Source organism: Delphinus delphis, chromosome 2 (assembly GCF_949987515.2).
Source record: "Delphinus delphis chromosome 2, mDelDel1.2, whole genome shotgun sequence".
Taxonomy (NCBI): domain Eukaryota; kingdom Metazoa; phylum Chordata; class Mammalia; order Artiodactyla; family Delphinidae; genus Delphinus; species Delphinus delphis.
Genome location: NC_082684.1, coordinates 34,739,781 through 34,763,076, shown reverse-complemented (window position 1 = coordinate 34,763,076; position 23,296 = coordinate 34,739,781). Strand labels below are relative to the sequence as shown.

General features: G+C 49.0%; 2 protein-coding genes across 2 annotated transcripts in view; one reads left to right on the top strand and one right to left on the bottom strand.

Moving 5' to 3' along the window:
* The window catches only part of PLEKHH1 (pleckstrin homology, MyTH4 and FERM domain containing H1), a 50,883-nt gene extending 37,875 nt beyond the window's left edge, over positions 1-13,008 (top strand). Inside the window, exons 14-29 of the mRNA XM_060004362.1 lie at positions 176-337; positions 1,310-1,390; positions 1,723-1,905; positions 2,299-2,407; positions 3,215-3,327; positions 3,956-4,132; positions 4,497-4,594; positions 5,089-5,266; positions 5,809-5,964; positions 7,020-7,120; positions 8,120-8,261; positions 9,400-9,542; positions 9,660-9,789; positions 11,327-11,413; positions 11,713-11,859; positions 12,786-13,008. Coding sequence (XP_059860345.1) covers positions 176-337; positions 1,310-1,390; positions 1,723-1,905; positions 2,299-2,407; positions 3,215-3,327; positions 3,956-4,132; positions 4,497-4,594; positions 5,089-5,266; positions 5,809-5,964; positions 7,020-7,120; positions 8,120-8,261; positions 9,400-9,542; positions 9,660-9,789; positions 11,327-11,413; positions 11,713-11,859; positions 12,786-12,947 — 2,169 coding nt within the window. The 3' untranslated portion in view covers positions 12,948-13,008. The remainder of the gene's footprint in view (positions 1-175; positions 338-1,309; positions 1,391-1,722; positions 1,906-2,298; positions 2,408-3,214; positions 3,328-3,955; positions 4,133-4,496; positions 4,595-5,088; positions 5,267-5,808; positions 5,965-7,019; positions 7,121-8,119; positions 8,262-9,399; positions 9,543-9,659; positions 9,790-11,326; positions 11,414-11,712; positions 11,860-12,785) is intronic.
* A 1,351-nt stretch (positions 13,009-14,359) lies between these two features.
* Positions 14,360-22,858, bottom strand: PIGH (phosphatidylinositol glycan anchor biosynthesis class H). Its single transcript, XM_060004363.1, has 4 exons — positions 22,629-22,858; positions 18,403-18,612; positions 17,864-17,947; positions 14,360-15,674 (listed from the first exon to the last, which is right to left on the bottom strand). The coding sequence occupies exons 1-4, from the start codon at positions 22,806-22,808 to the stop codon at positions 15,582-15,584; spliced, it is 567 nt and encodes a 188-aa protein (XP_059860346.1). The 5' UTR covers positions 22,809-22,858; the 3' UTR covers positions 14,360-15,581.
* Between the last annotated feature and the right edge of the window lie 438 nt (positions 22,859-23,296).

Genomic DNA, 23,296 nt, shown 5'->3' with positions numbered 1-23,296 from the left:
AGTGAAGGTAGGAGAGACACGGAGGCAAAGATGACGAGGAGGAGAAGGGAGGGAGGGAGTACCAGGGCAGGAGGAAGGAAGAGCCAGTGGCTCGGAGATCTGCGCCACCGCAGAGCCAGGCCCCTGTTCTCCCGTCGTCCTGTCTCCCCATCCCCAACCCCTCACTTCTCCACAGCTCATCTCTGAGAAGAAGACCTATTACCTGACAGCGGACTCGCCCAGCCTGCTGGAGGAGTGGATCCGTGTCCTGCAGAGCCTGCTGAAGGTCCAGGCCATTGGGCCTCCGGCCCTGACTCAGGGCGGCGCCAAGCCCGCTGTGAAGGGCTGGCTGACTAAGGTACGGGTGGGGTTGGTGGGGGAGGAGCGTGGTGGGCTCCTCATGAGAGTCAGGGGAGCCAGGAGTGAGTGCTGGGCTGGTGGGTCACCTCCTGACACACAGCTCCTTTCTCCAGGAGGCCCCTCACACTGACTACCTGTGGGCTGAACCACACAAGGTGACGGTGAATGAGTGTCTGGAAAAATAGGGGTCAGTGTTGTTACAACAGCAGCTATTCTCGAGACAGGGGGAAAAGGAATGTATCGGACCCATTTTGAGGTCATTAGGAGTTGCCCTCACCCCTGCCTGTACCCACCACAGCTCTGTGAATAGTGGGAAGCTGTGACCTCGGCGAGACAGGTGTGGCCAAAGACTTATAATATCTCAGGCTGCCCTAAAGACGTTTTAATTAGGGCTCTTCTGGTTGCAGGGAGCTGAGAAGCACTTGTTAATCCCAAGAAAGGGGAAGTTAACAAGGAAGCACGTTAACTAGGCCAGGATGCCGTCAGGAATGATGGTGTGCGCAAGTTCAGTGCTTGGGGCTCTGCCTGTGCCGCTGCTTCCCCGTTCAGTATGTGTTCACAGCCATCTCCTCTGCCCACGTGCAGTGCTTTTTACACTTCACGATTACACTTGCCCAAGGGCTTCAGCCCACCGTGGCCCTTCCCTTCCGACTCTAGCCTCTGCAGATTAGCAAGTTCTTCTCGTGATCATATTCCTGGGACAGGATATCTGGTTGGCCTGGTCGATCTTTTAATGGCAGGTCATACGAGGATGGGGTGTCGCGTGGTACCATGGATGCTCGCTGTGAAAGGGCTGGTTCCGTTAGTAGAGAATCTGGGTGGCATCTGAGTTTGACCTGGGATTGACCAAAGGATCTGAGTTGGACCAGGGGTTTTGAGATCTGTCTCCCTTTGGCTTCTCTTTGCCAGTCCCGGATCTTCTTCTGGGGTCTTCTGGTTCTAATAATGCTGGTTCATTTCTGGCCTACAGGTCAAGCATGGCCATTCCAAACTGGTCTGGTGTGCTCTTGTTGGGAGAACCTTCTACTACTATCGAAGCCACGAGGACAAGGTACTTCCTGGCCTCCCGAAAGCTTCCCCCAAACCACATTCCTGTGGCTCTGTGTCCTTATGGAAGGCCCAGCTTTACCCTCTACCCCACCCAACCCCACAACAAGTACAGAGCTGGCTGGCCAGATCCCTCTAGAGTGTGTGACCAGTGTGCATGGTCTGTAGATCCTGCCTGTGTGGTCTGTCTGTGCTTCTCCAAGCCCGCCTCAGCCAGGGAGCTGTAGTCTCCCCCTCGTCCTTGATTCCCAGCCCTACAAGGCCTGAGGGTTCAGAGAGAGGAGACTCCTCTGTTCCCCGCTGGCCCTCCCATTCACGGAAGACTCGTGTCCACAGCGCCCCCTGGGCCGTCTGCCTGTGCAGGATGCACGCATAGAGGAAGTAGATCGATCCTGTGACTCAGACGAGGACTACGAGGCTGGAGGGACCCGGCGGTTGCTTTCCTCCCACTGCACCCTTGTGATCCACCCCCCAGAGCACAGCCCCACCTACCTCCTCATTGGCACCAAGCACGAAAAGGTAAGGGAGGGGGCTGGGCCTCCACGACAAAGCTTGCACCTTTGATCCTCACCTTCCTTCTCTCTTCTGAGCTTCCCCAGATTCGAATCTATTTCCCTCCTGGACATTTTGGCAACTAGTATTTCCTGAATATTCCTTGTATTGAATCCATTCCCAGTGACCAACATCTCTTCACTGGGGCCATGAGATGGAGGGAACCACAAGCTTAGGAACTTGGGTTCACATTCAGCCGATCCCAAGTCTTTCCCCTTAGGGACCGGTGGCCTTGACTTGTGCCAACCAGACAGGCTGACCCTTACCCTGGGCTTGGCCCCTTCAGGGAGGCTCCCTTGGAGCTCTTGCCTCCATTCTTCCCAGCCCAGCCCCATCAGGTGGCTTTCCATCCTTTTCCAGGATACATGGCTTTACCACCTCACAGTGGCTGCAGGTGGCAGCAGTGCCAAGGTGGGCACTGCCTATGAGCAGCTCATTGGAAAGCTGATGGATGGTGAGGGAGACCCAGGTAAGGCGAGGGTGGCCATCACTGCTGGGTTGGAGGGTGGTGGCTGGGTAACTGTGGGTCAGGAGCCCAAAGAAAGCACTACTGTACCCTGAAGCTGTTTGGAGACCTTCTGAGCCACAGAAGGGCATTCCCGTCCCAAGCTCCGGGACCCCTGTTTCTGGTGAGGCTACTGAGGAGACCACTCAGTATCTGGGGCAGTTGTCTGGGGAGCAGACTTTCCGGCCACTTGGTCAATGTTTTACTTTGTTCACAGCAACTGCTGGCTGGGCAGAGGGTTGAGGAAAGAAGGTGGCTGGTTAATCTATAGTTAGAGTTTGTTAATGAATGAAGCCTAAGTTAGGATCAGGCTAACTAAGCCTGGGGCCTCTTGGGGTCTTTATTTTGCTACTGATTCTCAGGACCCTGAGGACCCAAGGGCACCCAGAACACACACTGCTTTACTGCTGCTCCGAGGCGTGTTTGTTCCGGGCTGATATACGCTCCTCTATCCAGACCTAGCGCTGCAGGGAGAGGCCCTCCCCTGCACACGCACGCTTGCACTCCGATGTCCATGCCTTGCGTTGGACGTTCACCCCTATTGCAGCCCCACGAGCAAAGCAGTAGCCGCCTTCCTGTAAGCCATGCTCGTGAGTGTGCTGAATAAATGCAGTGCACAGCCCACACTCTGTGGATATAAATCCAGCACAGCCCACGTGTCCCGACTGTGAAAGCACCGTCTTCCCCAGAGATCAGGGTCGGGGTGCGGGGGAGGCGAGTTCCCTCCTCAGCGGTAACGGCTGCTGCTCTCTGGTGCTGTGCTCCGGGCAGATTCCCCGCTCTGGAGGCACCCCATGCTGTGCTACAGCAAAGACGGGCTGTACACCTCCCTCACCACCCTGCCCTCCGAGGCCCTGCAGACGGAGGCCGTCAAGCTCTTCAAGGTAAAGTGGGAGCTGAGCCCGGGCCCATGGACTAGTGGCGGCGCCCTTGCCCTGTGCCCAGGCTCTGCCCAGAGCAGTTCTTCCCACCACGGTGATGCCGGGGTGGAGAAGACCTGTGCAGTTTAGGGGGGGAGCTCCCGGAGGGATCTGAAGAGGAAGGGAAAGAAAGTCCCTCAGGGCTCCCATCATGTCCTTTAGGGCAGGGAGGCTGGAAGCTCTGGGACTTCATTCATGGGCCCTTGGGGAGCACTAGCGAAACGAAGAGCTGCCCTCCTGTAGTGAACAGCGGGAGAGGGCAGGTTTACGTTGCTTCTGGACCTGAGGGATTCTGGCCTATTTTAGAATATTCTTTGTTCCCCGCTGAATATTCTGTCTTTTAAAAAAATGAATATGTCTTGCTTATGTAATGGAAACATGTAAAGGAAAGATCCTATCCCAAAGTAGCCTTCTCGGTAAGCATAGACGTTCTCGAGCAGTCACGATGCTCCCTCCTAGAAAGGGCTGTCTGCCGTGAACCAGAGCCTTCCTCGAGCCCTGGGCGGGGGGACGGCCCAGTCTGTCCCCTGTCACAGAGGACGATAGTCAGGGGGCTGTCAGTCTACCTGTGCCCACTGTCATTTCCCTGCAGTCGTGCCAACTCTTCATCAACGTGCCCGTGGAAGCAGCCTCGGTGGACTACCACGTGTCCCTGGCCCAGACCGCGCTGCAGGTCTGCCTCGTTCACCCCGAGCTGCAGAGCGAGCTGTACTGCCAACTCATGAAGCAGACCAGCTGCCGCCCGCCGCAGAAGTGCTCCCTCATGCAGGTGGGCGTCCCTGGGGCGGAACGGCCGACGGGAGCCGTCGGCCAGGGCTGCCCAGGACGTGGGAAAGGTGGAAGGAGGTGACCGGGCAGGTATCCTCCGAGCCTGGCAGCCAGCAGGCGGCTTCCGTACTCAAGGCTGCCCGGGTCCTGCTGCCCTCTCTGTGCCCCTTCTGGACGTCTGCACACAGTCAGGTTGTGTGATTGCGGCTCTGCACAAAGCCCGATCAGGCTGGCCATCCTGGTGCCCGCAGAAGGCTGGGGGCTGCGGTTCGGAGAGGGTGGTGAAGGCTCTGTAGCTCAGGACTGCGATGGTGGTGGCACGGCGGACCCAGCGCTCAGCCCACATTTCTTGTTTCCCCCGGCAGTGCTGGCAGCTCCTGGCTCTGTGTGCCCCACTTTTCCTGCCTCAGCACCACTTCCTCTGGTACGTCAAACAGCAGCTCCAGCGCCACGCAGATCCCCGGTGAGTGCACGTCGTTTCCTCTGCCGCTCTGGCACTACCGACTGGCATGATCTGAGGGACGCAGGGGAGACTAGGATGGATGAGATCGCCCCGCCCTCTGGGGTTTGCACAGTGGCCATGTAGACTTTGCCCATCACCATGTACGCAGATGGGCACGTGGAGATCTGGGCACCCTCTACACACCAATCCACGTGTGTGTGGGTATTTAGTGGGGGCCCTCATGTGGAGCTACCGCGCCCCCAGATCATCCCCAGATTTGCATTCTCTGTTGCCATGTTTTCTGGCTTCTGCAGAAAATATCCGTGCCAGCAACCAGCAGTAGATAGGCCCCGAACGACCAATTAACACCCCAGACCAGTCTTTGGGGCTCGTGTCACAGCCTTCCAGCTGCAGGTTTGGTCCTATAGGTTACATGTAGGTAGGGAACCAGGGTGTCAAGTGGTAGGGATGAGTGGATTCCCGGTTTTCCTTTCTTCCTTCGCCTGTCTTTTTAGAAATGAGACGGGCCAGTACGCCACGTACTGCCAGCGGGCAGTGGAGCGGACGCTGCAGACTGGGGAGCGGGAGGCCAGGCCCTCGCGCATGGAGGTGGTGTCTATCCTGCTGCGGAACCCCTTCCACCACTCCTCGCCCTTCAGCATCCCCGTGCACTTCGCCAACGGGACTTACCAGGTGACGAGCGACCTACCAGGTGACAAGGCTGCCACGCTCCCTGTGCTGAGTCTTCTCATATTGCCATCCCAGAGGAGAACACCTTGGGGCCAGTGGGTGCTAAGCCTCCTTAGGCCCAGCAGATCTTAACAGGCAGACCAGCCAAAGGATGGGCCTGGGGTGCAGGGGCGAGTGGGGCCATTCGTGCCACTGTGGAGGGAGTACAGAGCTTGAATCACAAAAGTACTTCACTCTTTGGGGCCTGGGAAGAGGACCTTTTGAACCCACTACGTGAACAGGGAAGCTGACACACTGACCAAGAAAGTGGCAGGGGAAGGGCCTCCCAAAGAGTGACAGCAAAGGAGGAACGGAGCTTATGTGGGACTTCAGTTTATGGTGGGCGGGCTCCTCCCTTAAGCACTCGCCCTCTGCATGTGGAAACCAGCTTTCTTTGGCCTCTGTTGTTGCCCTCGCTCCTTTCAGCCATGCCTTTCCACCTCCCGGCCTCTGACCCCTCCACTAGCCCCCGTGGGCCCCTCTCAGGAGGTCCCCTCTCCCGGCAGGTGGTGGGTTTTGACGGCTCCTCCACAGTGGACGAGTTCCTCCAGCGGCTGAACCAGGAGACGGGCATGAGGAAGTCCTCCCATTCTGGCTTTGCCCTCTTCACGGACGACCCTTCTGGCAGGGACCTGGAACACTGCCTGCAGGGGAGCGTCAAGGTGATGGTCCCCCGTAAGCCAACTGAGCCACCTTGGTCTTCAGGATTTTGTGTTCCCAGCCGGTTTGGGGCTGAGCCCGAGGCCAGCATTTCTGTGCCATCTTAAAATGTGCCCATATAGGCAGAGAAAAGTCATTTGTGCCCTTGTCTCTGGAGAGAAGATCTCCACATCCCTCCCTCCCTCCCTCCCTTGAGAGGCTGTTCAGCTTCCAGAAGAAAAGCCGCTTCCCAGCTCAGGGTAGGAAGGACAGGGAGGCACTTCTCAGCAGCAGCCCCACCTGGGCGGAGCCCGCTGCCAGTTTCGTACACACATGCGTAGACGGACAACTGTACGCCTGGACCCAGCAGATGTGTTGTACGCTGGCAGCTCACTCTTACCCAGTCTGCCAGGGCCCGTGCTCTGCTTACAGGTCCCACCAACTTTAAAGAGGTAGATCCTTGTCGTACTTCTGTGCGTAAAGGCCCTTGAGTGGGATTCGAACCCTATGTTGCATTAGGGTCTGGGGTTAGAGCCGCGGGGCATGCTGGGTGTTTGTGGGATGTGCTGGAGCACTTGATGAGGATGAGGGTTTTGGCTGCAGTCTCTGCTTTCTTTATGGTGACAGGACAAAGGCTCCTGTAGTCTTTTACCATTGCCTGGAAAAACTATGCCCGGGCATCTGTGAATGCCCAGGCATCTGTAAGGCTCTGTTACACAGTAGGCCTCCGGTTATATTTGTTGAAGAGAATGGCGGTTGGTGGGAGGGAAGTGGAGCCGGTGATGAGGGGCCATGGTTTTGAACTGGGGCCTGCCTAGCCTCTGGGGGGCCCCCTCAGATGTCCAGGCAATGGCGGCAGCATTCCATGGTTTGCTGCCCACGCCATGCTCAGAGCTACACCTCTGTCTGTGAGAAAGCCGCAGGCACCCTGGGTCCTGGGAGCATGAGGCCCCGCGGGTCAGCCTCCTGATGGACAGTCCCTCAACTCTGCCCCGCGGCTCTGCCCGAGTCCAGCCCTGACTGGGCCTTGTTCCCTTCATCAGGGGCTTTTCTGACTTTCCTCTTTTGCCTCATGCAGATCTGCGATGCCATCTCCAAGTGGGAACAAGCCCTGAAGGAGCTGCACTCCGGAAAGTCTGAGGGTGGCACACGTGTCGTGAAGCTGATGTACAAGAACAGGTCCTGGGCACCGCCAAGGGGGACCAAGCATGAGGGCTGCTGCTGGGGTGCAGCTCATCACTCCCCCAGCTGGAGGCCTGTCCTGCACAGGCAGGGCCAGAGATATAACACTGCCTGCTGGTCAGTAGCTGGAGGCCCAGGCTGGCTCTGCTGGCCTCTGTGAGACCCTGGACAGCTCAGGCTCTCCGTCCCTGTACTGTGTCTGCACACTCACACATGCATGCACACACACACACACACACCCCTGCCCCCCAAACAGACCAACTTCCTCAGGTGGCTGCATGTGTTACATCAGGAGAGGAAGATTTTGTCTGAGCACTAGATATTTAAGACTAAAGAATAAATTGCTCCTGGGAGCTTCCCTGGTGGCGCAGTGGTTGAGAGTATGCCTGCCGATGCAGGGGACACGGGTTTGTGCCCCGGTCCGGGAGGATCCCACATGCCGCAGAGCGGCTGGGCCCGTGAGCCATGGCCGCTGAGCCTGCGCGTCCGGAGCCTGTGCTCCGCAACGGGAGAGGCCACAGCAGTGAGAGGCCCGCGTACCAAAAAAAAAAAAAAAAAGAATAAATTGCTCCTATATACCAGTTCCAGGAAATACAGAAGGAGAAATCCTGACTTATACCAATTTGACTAAGAAAATTCCATCCCAGTATGTCTCCAGGCAGATGATTTCCATTAGTCTCTTGGAATCTTAACTCATTTGGTTTCCTAATAAGCTATGATTCCAGGTACCAGATTCCCCTCACCAAATCCAGTAAGTCTTAACGGTGAATTCAGAACCGACCACATGCTACTGTTGCTATGGGACCTGATGGCCCTCTATCTGCTCTGTGTCATGCTTGGTTAAGTTTTTCTGGAGGCAGTGGAAAATAGGCTCACAGATGGTATAAAAAGAGTAGTTTCTTTTTTTCTTTGTAAATCAAGATAAACAGATGCAGAGACAGCTTCATCCGTTTGGGATCCCAGCTGAGCCCTGGCTTCTCACTCTCTCCCCTGTAGGCTGTACTTTCGGAGTCAAGTCAAAGGGGAGACAGAGCGAGAGCGCCTGCTGCTTGCCTCCCAAACTAGCGGAGAGATAGTGGCAGGGAGGTTTCCTGTCAACAAGGAGCTGGCTCTGGAGATGGCGGCACTGATGGCCCAGGTAAGGTTCTGTCCAGGAGTCAGGAGGGTCAGGAGACGTCTTGGACTCATAGGTGGAGTGCACCACACAGGCTGAAACAGGAGATTCTGCGGGTCCTGAGGTGCCAGAGAGGGCGGCCTTGCTGACTCCTACCCAGCAGAATGCCTCGCTGCAGATTCAGGCTACATGCAGAACTCTGGGCGTGGAAACCAGGGGCCTGGGTTTGAATCCTAGCCACCTTCCCGCTATGAGATCTTGGCCAAGTCACTTCACTTGTCTGTGCTGTAGTTCCCTTTTTCATATCCCGAAAACAAAAATACCTCCCTACCTGCCCCGACAGGGTTGTACTAAGTGTAATTCCTAGATAATGTATGTCATATAATGTATGTGGTTAAGTGTGTATTACAGCTGTCAAACATTGTAATGAGAAGTAGGAAAAGGAACACACATTCAGACTTTGACTCTTCTATTACCTTTAGGAGGCTGTCTTGCCAAAGGAATCTGGGATCCTTCATGGTTCCCGTAAGAAAGAGTCTGGATCTACATGCTGGAGAGGATGGGGAAATAATAACAGTGGACCTTTAATACAGTAAACACGTATTGAGTATGCTGTAGAGGGCCCTGTGCGAAACATTTTATATGTAGTACCCTATTTAGTTCTCACCCCCGCTTTATAGATGAGTAAACTGAAGCTCACAGAGTTTAACTTGATCATGGTTTCAGAGCTGGTAAATGGCAGAGCTGGGATTTGAGCCAAGCATCTGACTCTAATGGCCACATTTGGAACAGTCAGCTCTACTGAAGGATCTGTAGCATCTTCAATCCTGTATCCCATATTTTTGGATTAGGAGCCAGAATTTCTACAGTGTTTTCCCTTGTCTGCCACTAATTAACTGTGTCTTTGGATAAGGCACTTAACCTCAGCTGCAAAAGGAAAGGTGATCTAGACAATCTCTAATATTCTAGGACCCTAAGGTTGTTTCTCTAGTGTCTGTGAAACTTGAGATAAAGGGTCTGTCTGTACACAAGTGTTTTTTCACATCCATTCACACCTCACCAATAAAGGGATGAAATAATGGTTTATTTCACCTCTCAGCAGGCCCCCAACCCCATTCACGTCCAAATTCCTGACTTGTCCCTCCATGTGCTTCTACCACAGGTAGAGTATGGGGACTTGGAGAAGCCCATCCTGCCAGGACCTGGGGGCACACCCTCTGCCAAGGCTCTGCATCACCTCCAGCAGGTCCTAGACAGGTTCTACCCAAGGCGCTACAGACACGGGGCCCCCCTGGAACAGCTGAGGTAGGCTGCAAGGTCTTGCAGGGAGTCACCGTAGGGAGGCATGGGCTGCAGAGTTGGGAAAAACCTCAGAGCTGCAACAGAAACATGGCACCATCTCTCTCCATCCGTCTAAACCAGGCACCTGGCAGATCAGCTGACCACAAAGTGGGCAGCACTGCAAGGCTGCTCCTCTCCTGAGTGCATCCGCATCTACCTGACAGTGGCCCGGAAATGGCCCCTCTTTGGTGCTAAGCTCTTTGCTGCTCAGGTAAGTGTGGGTGGTTTCCAGCCAAAGGAGTGGTTACCACACCCTCAGGAACTCCCTAAGTTTCTCCTGGATTCGGTCATGTTTTGAGCCAGTTCAGTCTGCAGCGCCCACCCGCAACCACTAGGGGTCACTATCTTTCCACCCATTTCTTGCCTACTCCAGCTTTCCCTGGTCCAGAGCAGTTGTGACTCATTGCTTCCGGGCCAGGGTTATTTCTGGGCGATCCTTAACTTTCCTTTATCGACTTCTTTCCCAATCCTACCTTTGAAAAAAAAGATAGGGTCAACTAATCCACAACAGAGTTCAGACTTGATATGATGTTCCTCTTGAGAATGTTTTTATTTTAAAAAAAGTTTGAAAGAACAACGTGTAACCTAAACAAATACATCTCTGCTGACCTGGTGCAGCCACAGAGGGATCTGACTACTCAGGCACCAGTTAATTTCTCCTGCTGGAAGGCCAGGTGGCTAAAAGTAATTTCAGATGGAACTTTTCTTCACTGGCTATCTGGTGTGCATGAAACTTTGTACGTAATCACAGTGTCCTATCCTCGAAGCTGGATCATGATCCTGTTCACTGAGGATACAGATTAGACAACAGACATTCACTCATTCATTCAACAAAGAATTGTTGAGCTCCTACTATATCTGAGGCATTGTGCTAGTTGTCTGAGGTGACAAGAGGTGAGCAAATCAGACACGTCCTCGCCTTCATGGAGCTTCCCATCTAGTGGGGGACGTACACACTAATCAAATTTTCACACATACACTCTCTCTTTCTAAATATATATATATATAAAACACATATAATTTTTTTAGAAGCTGTCACAAGTGCCATGAAGGAAGAGTACAGGGGTGTTATAAAGGCATATAACATGGGGACCCACTTAGTCTGGAAGGTTGGGAGAAGCTCCTGAAAAAAGGGACATGTCCATCTCTCTCCCCAGCCTCCCCAGGGTAGGAGACAGGAAATCTAGATTGCCCTACTGCAGCCCTGGCAGTGAAAATTAGTCATTCTAGGACTTATCCACCAAATAGTCAGTTTTCTCCCTGGCAGGGCCTAAAGCCCTTGCATTACTGTCTTCCTAATTATTTTATAGTCCCTAGGAAATGGTTGAAGCAAGATGCAGCTTGCACTTAGGAGGGCCTGTGGGTGGAATGCTGTCAGTTCCTGAGAGCCAGGAAAAAACAGCCTGTTCTCCATGCCTGTAACAGAACAGCCAGGGCTGGCCTCTGTTCTGGAACAGGAACAAAGTGTACTGTGTTCTGTACCATGGCAGGATGGGCTATAGGTACTACAAGAAAGTGATACTCGGGGTTGTTAGTAGGTGGCCAGAGCCCCAAGCCAGGTGCCTCCTGCCACGAGCAGCCTGTTTACTCCCGCATGCTATACAAATACCATCTTCTATGTTTTCCAAAAGAAAAAAGTTGGAAATCACTGCCTAGCAGATCCCTAGATGTGCCTTCTTCCTCAGAAAGCTCTAGTGGTTCAGAATCCCTAGCTGTGGATGTCTGATGGGATTTTCCTGTTCCCCCAGCCTGCACAGCCGTCTTCCAAGGAGAACACTCTGGTGTGGATTGCGGTGAATGAGGATGGTGTCAGCATCCTGGACCACAACACCATGGTACGGGAGGATGAGGGCTGGCTTCCTGACCCCTCCTTCTCCTGACAGTATCTTTTCTTCTTCTCTCTGGACTCAAAGGGCTGAGCTAAGTGACCACGGTTTTCCTTCCCCCACCCCCTGCCCAAGTACTGCTGTCCTCTAGTCTAGACACAGCTTGTAGACATTCAAAATGTAGATCTCCAAAGTGTGACCACTTCGGACTTCTCCCTTCCTGGTCTGGAAGAGACTGGGCATGCTGGCTCCTAGCTCAGGAGGCAGGTGGAAAGTTTTTCCAGAACTAACTGGATCTTTCCCCACAGCAAGTGCACGTCACTTATCCCTACTCTTCAGTGATGACCTTTGGTGGCTGCCGGGATGACTTCATGCTTGTGATTAGATCCACTTCAGACCAGAGCTCTGGAAAAGGCCACATTGAGAAGCTGATCTTCCGGATGGCTGCTCCCAAGGTGGGTCTGAAAGCTGCTAAAACATTTTACCCTGCTGTGGTCTGATGAGATGGGCTCGGAGCTTAGAAAGGAAACTGGGGTTATGACAGTACTCTAGAAGGGCCCTGCCCCAAATGAAACTATCATCAGTACCCGAGGGTTCAGGTGGCGTCTCTACGGTCACTGCAGAGCTGGCAGGTGGGGGGGCTGGCGGGAGAGGGAACTCACTCTGGTCCAGCTACTCTGCACTCCTCACGTTACCTTCCTCTGTTCTGTCAGCCACAGCACTGGACAGGCTTGAATGGGGGCCCTCTTGCTGCTGTCGTCCTTGCAGCAGGCCCAGTGTTCTCACCTTGCCTTGGGCTCTGCTGTCCCGGCACTAGTCACAAGTGGGACACTCTGAACATGCTCCCCCTTCCCTGGGGTCCTAGGAACTGTTCACTTTAAGGGCCTTGTTCCTACTCAGTACAGGAAATGTTGATGCAAAAAATAACAATTGCAGAGACTCTGGAACCAAAGTTCTGATTTATAGTTCCTGGCTCCCTTCTGAGCAACTGGAAACCCTGTTGTTTTAACCCTAAAGCTGGAGTTCGCTAAACCACCTCCTCCTTTCAATACTGTCCCTGCCAAAGGAGAGGATATACAGAGCCTTTCCTCCAGGGAGGCTGCCTTGCCTTGTCTTGGAGACAGCCAGGGCGGAATGTTGGTCCTCCTGTCCTCAGGAGGTACTGGGCACCTCAGGACCTCCAGACGCCTATTTCACTAGGCCTCTGAGCCTCACAGGAACAATCCCCTTTGGACATTTCCTCCCAGGTGGGTATTTTAACTTAAGGGACAAACTGAAGCCCAGGAAGCTTATATAACCAGTGCAACAGCTAGTGAGTGAGAGAGCCAGGATTCAAGCCAAAGCCAGTGTTCAATTCCTTTGTTTCTCTTTCTCTCCTTAGATTGCAGAGGTGACCTTCATCATGGCCAGCTACATGAACCACTGCTCCACAACTGTGGACCCACCCCCCAACCCGCCTGCTGCCTGCCAGCCATGGGAACTGGATGGACGACAGTTCTTTGCTTCTGTTCCATGTGCTGCCAAGGGGCCAACGTTGCTGTGAATATTCCTCCTACCCCTTTCCCCACCACCACCTGGTGCCTCTGGGATTAGAGAGATGTATCCTCAGGTGCGATACTACTGTGATGGGTCTAACAGCCCCCTGCAGCCTGCCCCAGTTGTTCTGTGAAATGTGTATTTCAGTGTCCATGAAGCCTTTACTCTCTAGGTGCCTTATAATGTTTCAGGGCCAACCTTTAAAAATGCAGACCCAGTATAAAAACCACTTTGTTTTCATAAGAATACTGAGCTCTGGATGCTGCCCAGTTCTAGACACAGATAGGGATGGCCCACTGTTACTGGTTACTGAGGGCATCAGTGCTGTAAGTCAGAATTTCCTGCACTGCTACTCTCAGGGAGACTAATATGTTTATGTTGTGTATGGTCCTCACGCAGGGGTTTATACTTGAAGTTTTCCCGACATCCCTGAACAGGGAAGGACTAGAATTTCCAATTCACCTGAACTCCAACAAAAGCTTAGAACTCACTAAGACTGGACTTCCTTTCCCATATGGGAAAGGTGTTGGCAGGGCTGGAGAAAAAGGAGGAGACTCACCTTTCCCCTTCCCCTGGTGCGAACGAGGAGGCATTGGCGGTGCCCTTCTGGGGCAGCGGCACCTGTCTCTGCAGGACAAGGCGCTATTCGCCTGAGACTGAAGCTGTGCTCCCTCACACTGGACCGTCAGCCCAACTGGGTACAGGCAAGGGCAGGGGCTAGGTCCAACCTGACCTCTCCCTGTCTCATTTTAACAACTGGACAGGGCTCAGTGAAGGCTGTGCTTACTACTGTAGGAGAAGGTGGTCGTCGCTTGTCCCCCTGCTCTTTGAAAAACCAAGCAAATGCATTCTGCGTTTTGCTGCTCTGTGAGGCCACCAAAGATGAGTCAGAAACAGAAGACACCCCTGCAGGCCCATGGGCCTGGATTTGCTCCTTAAGACTTCTGGCGAACTTGCGCTGGGAATGTTTGAGGGCAGACGCACATATGCGTTATCTGTCCTAGCCTGAGAGCATCAGTTGAAAGTATCTTTCACCTTTTGTCTTCCTGACGATGCCAATATGCCCCCATCCCCGAGTGAGACCTTCTGTTGGATGCAGAGATGATCTTGTCTCCACCCTCCCTTAACAGGAAAAAAAAAAAAAAAAAAGACGAAAGAGTTCATTTATACTCTGATTTTCCAACATTGAGGAAACTGAGTTTTATTTCATAGCTCTAAGGCAGTCTTATCATTTTTCGATAAAGTGCCAAACAAACTATATGGGTTTAGCAATAGCATCCAAGAACCAAGCCTTTAACCCCAGCAAAGTGTGTGTGTGTTGCACACTGTGAAAACTGCAAGGCTGGAACTAGTTTATCTGAACACCTCAGCTGCTGTAAGCTTCCCCTCTCTCACCCATTAAACTGACAAGCATGATGAAAAAAGCAGCGCATCAGAGTGTCTACCTTTTTTAAACGAACTTGACCTTGCCAGGCTGGCAATTTCATAGCTGCCTCCCATTTCTGTTCCTGCCTTTCCCCCAGCATTTGGGATTTAGCTGAGACATTTCTACCTCGACCAAGTCACATGTCACATGTCCCACAGGCTCCTGAATAACCCCTCCAGGGCTGGTATAAAAGGCAGAAGTTACAGCTCTGGTTTTGTAATATCTTGAGTGTGTCTAAGGCAAATAAGGAATTATCATCTGGCCAGGAGTTAAAAAAAAAAAAAAAATCCCAAAGAAAAAGTAAGCAAGAATGGAGCTGTGTTCATATTGAATTTGGGGGTCAAGCTATTTCCCCCGCCCTGTCTTCTTCCCAACCCTTCAGGAATCCTCCCTTAGTTTATTAATTTTATATAAAAGAAACTGCCTTATAAACAAAGGCTTCTACAGTATGTATGTTTATCCTTCTTTAACATGTCTGGAAACCAAAGTCAAATTTCTGTCTGGCCTTTTATCTCACCCCTCTTGGCAAAAGAAGTTTTTGAAACCATAGACAATGCTGAGTAACAAGAGTATTAATGTGCTAGACACCCGTGACTGAAATGCCATGATCGTGTTTGTCAATAAAAAGCAGCTGTCTGAACCAAGCAATTGTGTATGTTTTGGAAGGAGATCTGTTTATTAAGAGAATCACCATAAATTAACCCTGTACAGAACACAGGAGCTAGGTGGACAGAGACTAGTCTTTTGTAGGACATTTCTTCCTACTGACCAGCCCCTGAAGGGCTTGCTTTTTCTCTTAGCTTTTATACAGGGGTACTGTGCAGTTGAAAATTATCTTTCTCAAGAGATCTGATGTCAGTTTCCCATTGTCTTGCTCTACAAATTTCAACAAAAAGTAAACTTGAACGTGCTTAGGAATATCACAAAGTGCTCTTCATCAACATTACTCCTGACATACTGTTTCGAGGTCTCCCCTCAGGTGGTAAACGAAATCTTACAAGGGGAACACTAAAATACACATAAATACTTTGCTCAACATCGCACAATAAGTTAGGCTTCCAGGCACCTGCTCTACGGCTCTGAGATCCACCGCATCCATACTGGTTCCTAGGACTGTGCCCACTTGATGGTTTAAAATACAGAAAATAAACCAGCCACTGTGGCTTAGGAGTCATCTCCTCTGGAAAACAATACTGGCCTTCTAAACGCTGGGACTCACGGGCTCGTTGATGTGGCTTTCTGGTGTGCCAGGATGTCCTGGCAGCTTCTGTACACTTCAATCAAGCAGTCCAGCCGGGGCTTGGCACTCTGAATTCCAAAGGGGAGAAATGCAGAAACAAGATGAATGTAAAGTGCTTAGTGGTATTGTGTCCATGTGCAACCTCAATCTCTCACCCACGACCAGGGAGTCTAAATGGTACAGGTGTGGGCTTCAGAGAGGCAGAAGTTCAGGCCTCACAGCATTTTCCTAGGAGGAATCCCTAACCAGGCCCACATCCCAGCCTGTGAACTGTGGAAGCAGGAGCTCGAAAGACAGTTTTTAATCTAAATTTCATGACCTCCACCTAAGACAAAGCAAGAAGAGTAACAAGGACAGACCCTCTTGGGAAGTATCACAAGCTGCGAAACAGTTCCCAGAGACAGGAAGGGCAGTTTAATATGTAAATATTGAAAATTATTTTGTATAATGAAATATAATACAACCAAATGAAAAGAAAAGCCACAGAATGGGAAAAATATATGGGGAAAGCATATTTCATAACAGTTTGCTACCCAAAATATATAAATTGTTACAATGCATAATCACTATCTAGTATCTACTTGACTAATAGAGGAGATGGATAGTTTAAAACAGAAAATACTGATAGGTAGCACTTACAAGGAAATATGAAAAGTCTCTTTGTCATTTAAAGAGACACAAATTTAATAACTCTAAATTCCTTTCCCTACATACTAAACTAAAAAATAGCTAAACCCACTGTTAGCCAAGACTACAGGAAAACAAGTACAAATTCACAAAAGTATGGTAAGGTTGTCCAATCTCTGGAGCCAAATCTCAAACATGATTAAAATCTATGAAACTATTCATAAGCTTTAATAAAATAATTTTGAACTATAATGCAAAAGAATTTTAGCTTAGCTTCCTTAAATCCTTTGAAAAAGGAAGGGCAGTGAGGCAGAGTTAACTGCATACGTAAATACTTTACATACCTATAAAATAATTGATTATAATCATGTTTGTATAAGTTTTGTGTTTTTTAAAAATTTTTTAACATCTTTATTGGAGTATAATTGCTGTACAATGGTGTGTTAGTTTCTGCTTTATAACAAAGTGAATCAGTTATGCATGTACATATGTCCCCATATCTCTTCCCTCTTGTGTCTCCCTCCCTCCCACCCTCCCTATCCCACCCCTCTAGGTGGTCACAAAGCACTGAGCTGATCTCCCTGTGCCATGCGGCTGCTTCCCTCTAGCTCTCTATTTTACATTTGGTAGTGTATATATGTCCATGCCACTCTCTCACTTTGTCCCAGCTTACCCTTCCCCCTCCCCGTATCCTCAAGTCCATTCTCTAGTAGGTCTGCGTCTTTGTATAAGTGTTTTTTTGTAAGAAAAAAACAAAAAATAATCTGAACATGATTTCAAAAGCTAGTAAATGAGGTAGCTAAATAAACTGATATTTGACATGATATAATTATTTTAAATAATAAGTATAATGGCCTTTGTAAATGCATGAAAATATGTATATTAAAAAAGCAAGGGGGCTTCCCTGGTGGCGCAGTGGTTGAGAATCTGCCTGCCAACGCAAGGGACACGGGTTTGAGCCCTGGCCTGGGAAGATCCCACATGCCGCGGAGCAACTAAGCCCATGTGCCACAGCTACTGAGCCTGAGCTCTAGAGCCTGCAAGCCACAACTACTGAGCCCACGTGCCACAACTACTGAAGCCTGCGCGCCTAGAGCCCGTGCTCCGCAACAAGAGAAGCCACGACAATGAGAAGCCGACGCACCACAATGAAGAGTAGCCCCCGCTCACCGCAACTAGAGAAAGCCCGCGCACAGCAACAAAGACCCAACTCAGCCATAAATAAATAAATAGATAGATAAATAAATGTATATATATAAAAAAACAAGACACAAAATAGTGTATAAAAGTCTGTATAGATCAATAGCATCTATGTAAAATCGCATATTGGCAGACTAACGGAGTCAAAGCAGATGAATGATGACCTACAGGCAGAAGTTGCTATATATATGTTTTTATCTCTAAAATTTGTATAAATTCATAATATTTCTGAAAGCCTTATTTGCCTCAGAAAGGAATTTCTGAAATAACTAAAATCCTAATTCTCAGTAAAAATACCCCTCAGGTATCCTCAAATACTCTTGACAACAGAAGTTCACATTCCTACTGAACATAAGAAGCCGTGGATATGCAGAGAGGAGGGGAAAGGTAGAGGATTTCTTTGCAGGAGAAACAAGTATTCTATGCTCACCTGGAAGAGAGGTACTACTTGGGATATCCCATGTGGTTCCATTGGATCCTTCAATAAAATGCAGAGGTAGTAAATCACCTTCTGCTGTAAGAAAATAAACCAAATAGCAGAGATCTAAGTAAAATTCAGTTTTCTTTCTCAAGGGAAGGCTTAAAACTTTTTCATACACTTGAAAAAGAATGCATTTGAAGTGAGGGAGAAGTATATTCTCATTCTTTAGATTAAAAAAGACAAAACAACAACAAGCAGAGATGACTTTGAAGCAGGGCTAGAAAATAAAGATGAAATGCTGACTCCCTATCCATAAAAACCTATAGTATCTCTTTAAAAATAAAGGACATATGTTTTCAATACAAGTTTCACTTTTATGGCTTAAGGACATGTCAGCCAAAAAGAAAACACTACAGGTACTGGAACAGAGAGCCCTCAAGTTTAATTCTGTGACATCAGTTACTTTACGCATTAAGACTCAGCTTAGATCCAGGCATACCCCATGCGCTGCCTCATCCAGAGAGGCCTGTAATGACTTAAGTACTTACCATGTAAATAGCCTCATTAATGACAACATCGTTCACCTGGCCCATCTCAATGAAGGTGGTGCTTTCTTTGCCTGAGGCGTAGGATGAGGTCATCTGGATGCCAAGGGAATCAATGATTAACAGGGTCTCGTGATCAATCTTCACAAAATGGAGGTAACCAAGCAGGCCTAAGAGAGTGATGAAGATGGCAGCAGAGAGGATCATGCTGTTCTGAAGAGAGCCAGACACAGGCGGTAAGGTTACCAAGTGGTCCTCCACATATAGCTCTGCTATTTAATACGTCAACTCCAGGCACTGTGGAAAAAAGCCTTTGTTCTGTTGTGAGGTGAACAGATGGGAAGAACATGCACGGAGGAAGAGGAAACTACTTTTACTTGGGCTCTGTAGTGCTACGAAAGCATATGATAAAATACATCCAGACAACAAATGGATAGGTCTCGGGAGGTGAACCTCCATCAGCAAAATACGCATCACACCGCTTTCAGAGATTTTTCTTCCAAAATTGCAACTTAAGGACTCAGATCTTTTCTTCTCATGCTCCATCAGTAAGATATGTAGGAAAATCGCAGACTGGAGAGTAATAAAATGCTTAGCACAGTGTAGCAGATAATACTCAACAGCCGCTCCTCCTTCCTAATAGAAGTTGGAGGGAATCATGATTGGTTCCCACTCCTGCCAATGATTGGTTCAGAAATGGACCTATGACACAACTCTAGCCAATGAGATGTGAGGGGAAGTCGGCTGGAGGGGTTTCTGGAAAACTAAGTCCATCTCAAAAAAGAGATCTAAGGAAGAGAAGGCCCCTTCATCCTGAGGTTTTGATGCCTGAAAACCAACTACGTGGCCTCTGCCAAACCATGTGGAAAGCTAGGCTGAGGACAGGTAGAGTACATCAAGGGTGGAAGAGCAGTAAGATGAAAAAAGTAAAATCAACAGAGCCTCTTAAGCCCTCTAGAGCCCTCCTTCGTCCTGACTTCTTGTTTTGTTAAATAATAAAGATCTTACTATTTAGGGCTCTTTTAGTTGTTTTGGGTTGTGACTGACTAATGTGTTAAGGTTGACTGACTAGATGAAATGACTGATGTGTTAAGGGCCCCCAAAATGGTATTTACTTCTTTGATTCTAAGACACATCTACAATCTTTTAACATTTCTGAAGTTGAAGTGTGTCTTTCCATCAAGGTATGTTGCTTTCATGTGGCACTGTTTTCCCTTTTTTTTCCAAAAAGCTATTTAGAAGGATGACACAGAAAAAAAATCATCGATGATCTAGAATCAAGAGACTCACTAATTTATGACTGTCATTCCTTGAGCATAGGAAGTGTTTTATTAATTTTTGTTACTGACAAGATACTCTCTTTGACCTAACTCTAGTCAAGCTCTTCTAAGTGCTGGACCTTGGTGTCCATTCTTGTTGGGCCTGCATTGTTCAACAAGTTGTAGCAAGAATCTTGCCGAGTTTAAAGAAGACCCTCACCCTTGGTATCTAATCACCGTGGCCTGCCTTCAGCCAGAATCCTGTCAAATCAATTTACCCAGAATCCCCCTTTACCCCTGATGTTTCTTTTTAGTAATTTTCCATCCACTGACCCCTGACCCTGCTCCTTAGCTATACATTTCCACTGGTCCCTGCTATATTTAGAATTGAGCCCAATTCAATACTTAAGTCTCTTTTCTCCCATTGCAACAGTTTCTGAATAAAATCTGTGTTTACTGCTTTAACTACTGACCAGCTCTGGTTTTCCTTGAAGGTACCTTTCGACTTCTTTCTACATAACACATAGTTAACTGTTAGATCAGGAGTCTGAAAACTATTTGGGCCTGTGATATGTGTTTGTCTGGTCCACCTTAAGCTAAGAATGTTTTTTACATTTTTTAAAGGGTTGATAAAAAGAGAGAAAAAGAAACAGAAGAATCTGAGACGGAGACCTGAAAGCCTAAAATATTTACTATTCGACCTTTTAAAAAGAAGTTTGCTGACCGCTGTGCTAGGAAATTATTTGTTGATTAACAAATAAAGGATGGAGAAATCTATGTGCTGGGTCTCTGATGACCCAGAAATATCTACTTTGAGCTAATTAAATGTCTAGTATCTAGTACAGTGTCTTGTACATCGTGTGAACTGAATAAGCATTATGGAAGAATAGAGAGATAAAATTCAGTTCTGGCCCTTACAGATTTATTAGAGGCAAGATTAACATATATAAAATCCTTTTGGAGAATACTATGATTCTGACTTAGAAGTGACTAAGACAGGATTAAAAGAGAGAGAGAGAAAGCCAGAAAGAGAGACATTAAAGCACACAGGAATATCCTATGAAGACTTCCAAGGAAGCAGGATTTAACTGGTGCAGAGGAGGTGGTGGTTATTGACAAATATACTTAGCTGAGAAAAGGAAGGGGGAAGGACATTCCAGGTTGGAATAAGTAAGGTAAAAACCTAGAATTCTAATAGAACTGTGAATTCAAAAACTGGGAGGAAAGAAGGGATGAAGAACAGTATATACTTAGGGGATTTGATCCATATCAGCTTTTCTATAAAGTAATCCCTGCCCCAAACTTCATTACCCCTGCATTTTCTATACTTCATTTTTCTTTCTGAAATTCTATCTGACAGTTCAATATTCGTTTTGGGTTGAAGTTTAGCCACATGTTTTAATGAATTCCTTCATCAGATTTCTTCTCATCCTAGCTGAGATTCAGTAATTAGTAGTTTTGAATAGGAGGAAAGATAAGAAATTTTGGTACACAGAGCCCTTAAGAAGTGTTGCAGTGGAGTTTAAAGGAAGATAAGGTTACCGAGCCCTGGACATTTGTTGAGGGTAAGTGGGATATACCAGGATGAGAGAGGTGAGTACAAAAGGGAGCTGGCGTAAACACAAACCTCTATTTAAAAATTTTGCCTAAGCAAGCCCCCTGCAATGAGGAGACATCATAGTATAGTGGGAAAAAAATGGTTTCAGAGTCAGACAGCCCTGGGTTTGAAGCCCCCGTACGCCATTTACTAGCTTTATCACTTCGGATAAGTTATTACTCTTTCTGAGTCTTGGTTTTCTTCTAAGGTTGAGATGAGGCATTCAGTAAAGCAGTTGGCACTCAGTGGGCATTTAATAAATACCTGTTCCCTCCTCCTCACATGACTACCTGACCAGAGCTCAGGCTAGTATTGATATTCAACTATTTTATATATGAAATCTTTCTGGGGGGAGGAGGAAGGACTGTCTTGGCAACTTAACCATTTTGACTGACTTATGAACAAACTTTTAGAGACAATTTGGTACAAATTAGGGCATATATTTTGCATATATCTACACTACTAAATTACCATGCTCTGAAATATGCTCTGATGGCAAAAAAAAGCAAATGGATGCAGTATCGAAAACAATACCCAAATTATAGAAATAAATAGCCTTGCTGTATTTCAGCTCTGGTCAGACCACTCCTGAAATAATATAGTCCACACAGGACACTAAATATGAAACTAAATTCATCCTGAAAAGGGCAATTAGGACGATTCCTTTTATTTTAGGGCTGTCACAATGCTACTACATGTGACCCTCACAATGCTGTGAAGCTGGTGTGGCAGATATTAATTCCATTTTAGAGATGTGAAAACTGAGGCTCAGAAAATAGGAATGAGTCTGGAAATTGAGCACAGAAACCACTCCTCTCCGTAATTTCACAATTCTTTAGAAAATACTTGAAGTTGGGGAAGGGATTTGGGGGGGGGGTTAGATTGCCTTGAAAAAGAGAGATTAGGAAGAACTATCAAACAATTAACTTGCACACAATTCTTGTGATTTATGGTGGCAAAGACAGTTTCTAGAAGACTGTAAAAGGTATTGTTAGCAGTGATTCCTCTGAGAGGTGAAAGTTATGGATGAGGACCTTGGAACTGAATTACTATGAGCATGTACTACGGAGAGTACATGGAAGTTAAAGTTTTAGGCTGTCCTGCAAGGACTGGATGTATGCTGGGTGGAACCACGGAGCAGAGCAGCGACCCAGGAGGGGGATAAAGTACAGGAGCACAAACTTCACTAAACGTAAGGAAGAGAGCTGTCCAGCAGCGGAATGGCGTCCCCAGAACCAGCGAGTTTCCGCCCTCCAGGCCCCACGATCGCAGGAGGGTCCGGCGAGAGGTCTGGGCTCGACCCTAAGGCCCCAATGACCCTTCGAAACCCGAGACCCCGACTCAGATCGCGGGAAGAGGCCGGCAGGCCTTACCTCGCAGAGTGTGAAGAGTCCGTAGGCCGCTAGCCACACGCTGCAGGTGACAGCGGTGAGCGAACGCAGGGTGATCCGAGGGCAGCTGAGGCAGAACTCCAGGCAGGAAGGGGAGTAGAAGCGGCGCTGCAGGGCCAGGCGGCCGCCACAAATATCTGAGAAGCTCTGCTCGTCCTCCATGGCCGGCTCGCCCACACCAGGCCGGGCCGCGCCGCTCTAGCGCGCCCTCCAGCGTCCTCTCGCCGGCTCTGGACTCACTTCCCCGCATCGGCGTTGGCCACGCCCCGCCCCAGGCTGCGCGCAGCCGCAGTTTCGCGCCGACAGCCCCCAAGGCTCTCTGGGTTTTCCACGCCCGGACCTCCAGAGATTTGTGGGGGGGGCCAACGTCTGAGCGGACAGGTTAAAACCGCTATTAACGTGCTTTCGCTCTACAAACTGAGTTTGATTTCCAAGCCAGAGTACGCCCCAAAGAGGCAGTCCGCAGGTATTCGTTCATTTCACTCATTCATTCATTCATTCTTTGATTCCCGTGCCAGCTAGTTTTAAGTGCAGGGGCTGCTTGGGGACTTTCAATGGGCAAGTAAGGAAAGTCTCTGGGGAAAGACATCAGAGCCCCAAGGATAAGGAGCCAAGACTGGTCTCGGGATGCTCTGGAGGAGGAAATTGCT

Bases quoted from the DNA above. Each gene is read 5' to 3' on its own strand.
- PIGH (XM_060004363.1), bottom strand. From the start codon at position 22,808: ATGGAGGACGAGCAGAGCTTCTCAGATATTTGTGGCGGCCGCCTGGCC. The intron at 18,613-22,628 runs GTAAGGCCTGCC...GGCTCTCTTCAG, and splicing joins GACTCTTCACACTCTGCGAG to AACAGCATGATCCTCTCTGC. The intron at 17,948-18,402 runs GTAAGTACTTAA...ATTTTCTTACAG, and splicing joins TTAATGAGGCTATTTACATG to CAGAAGGTGATTTACTACCT.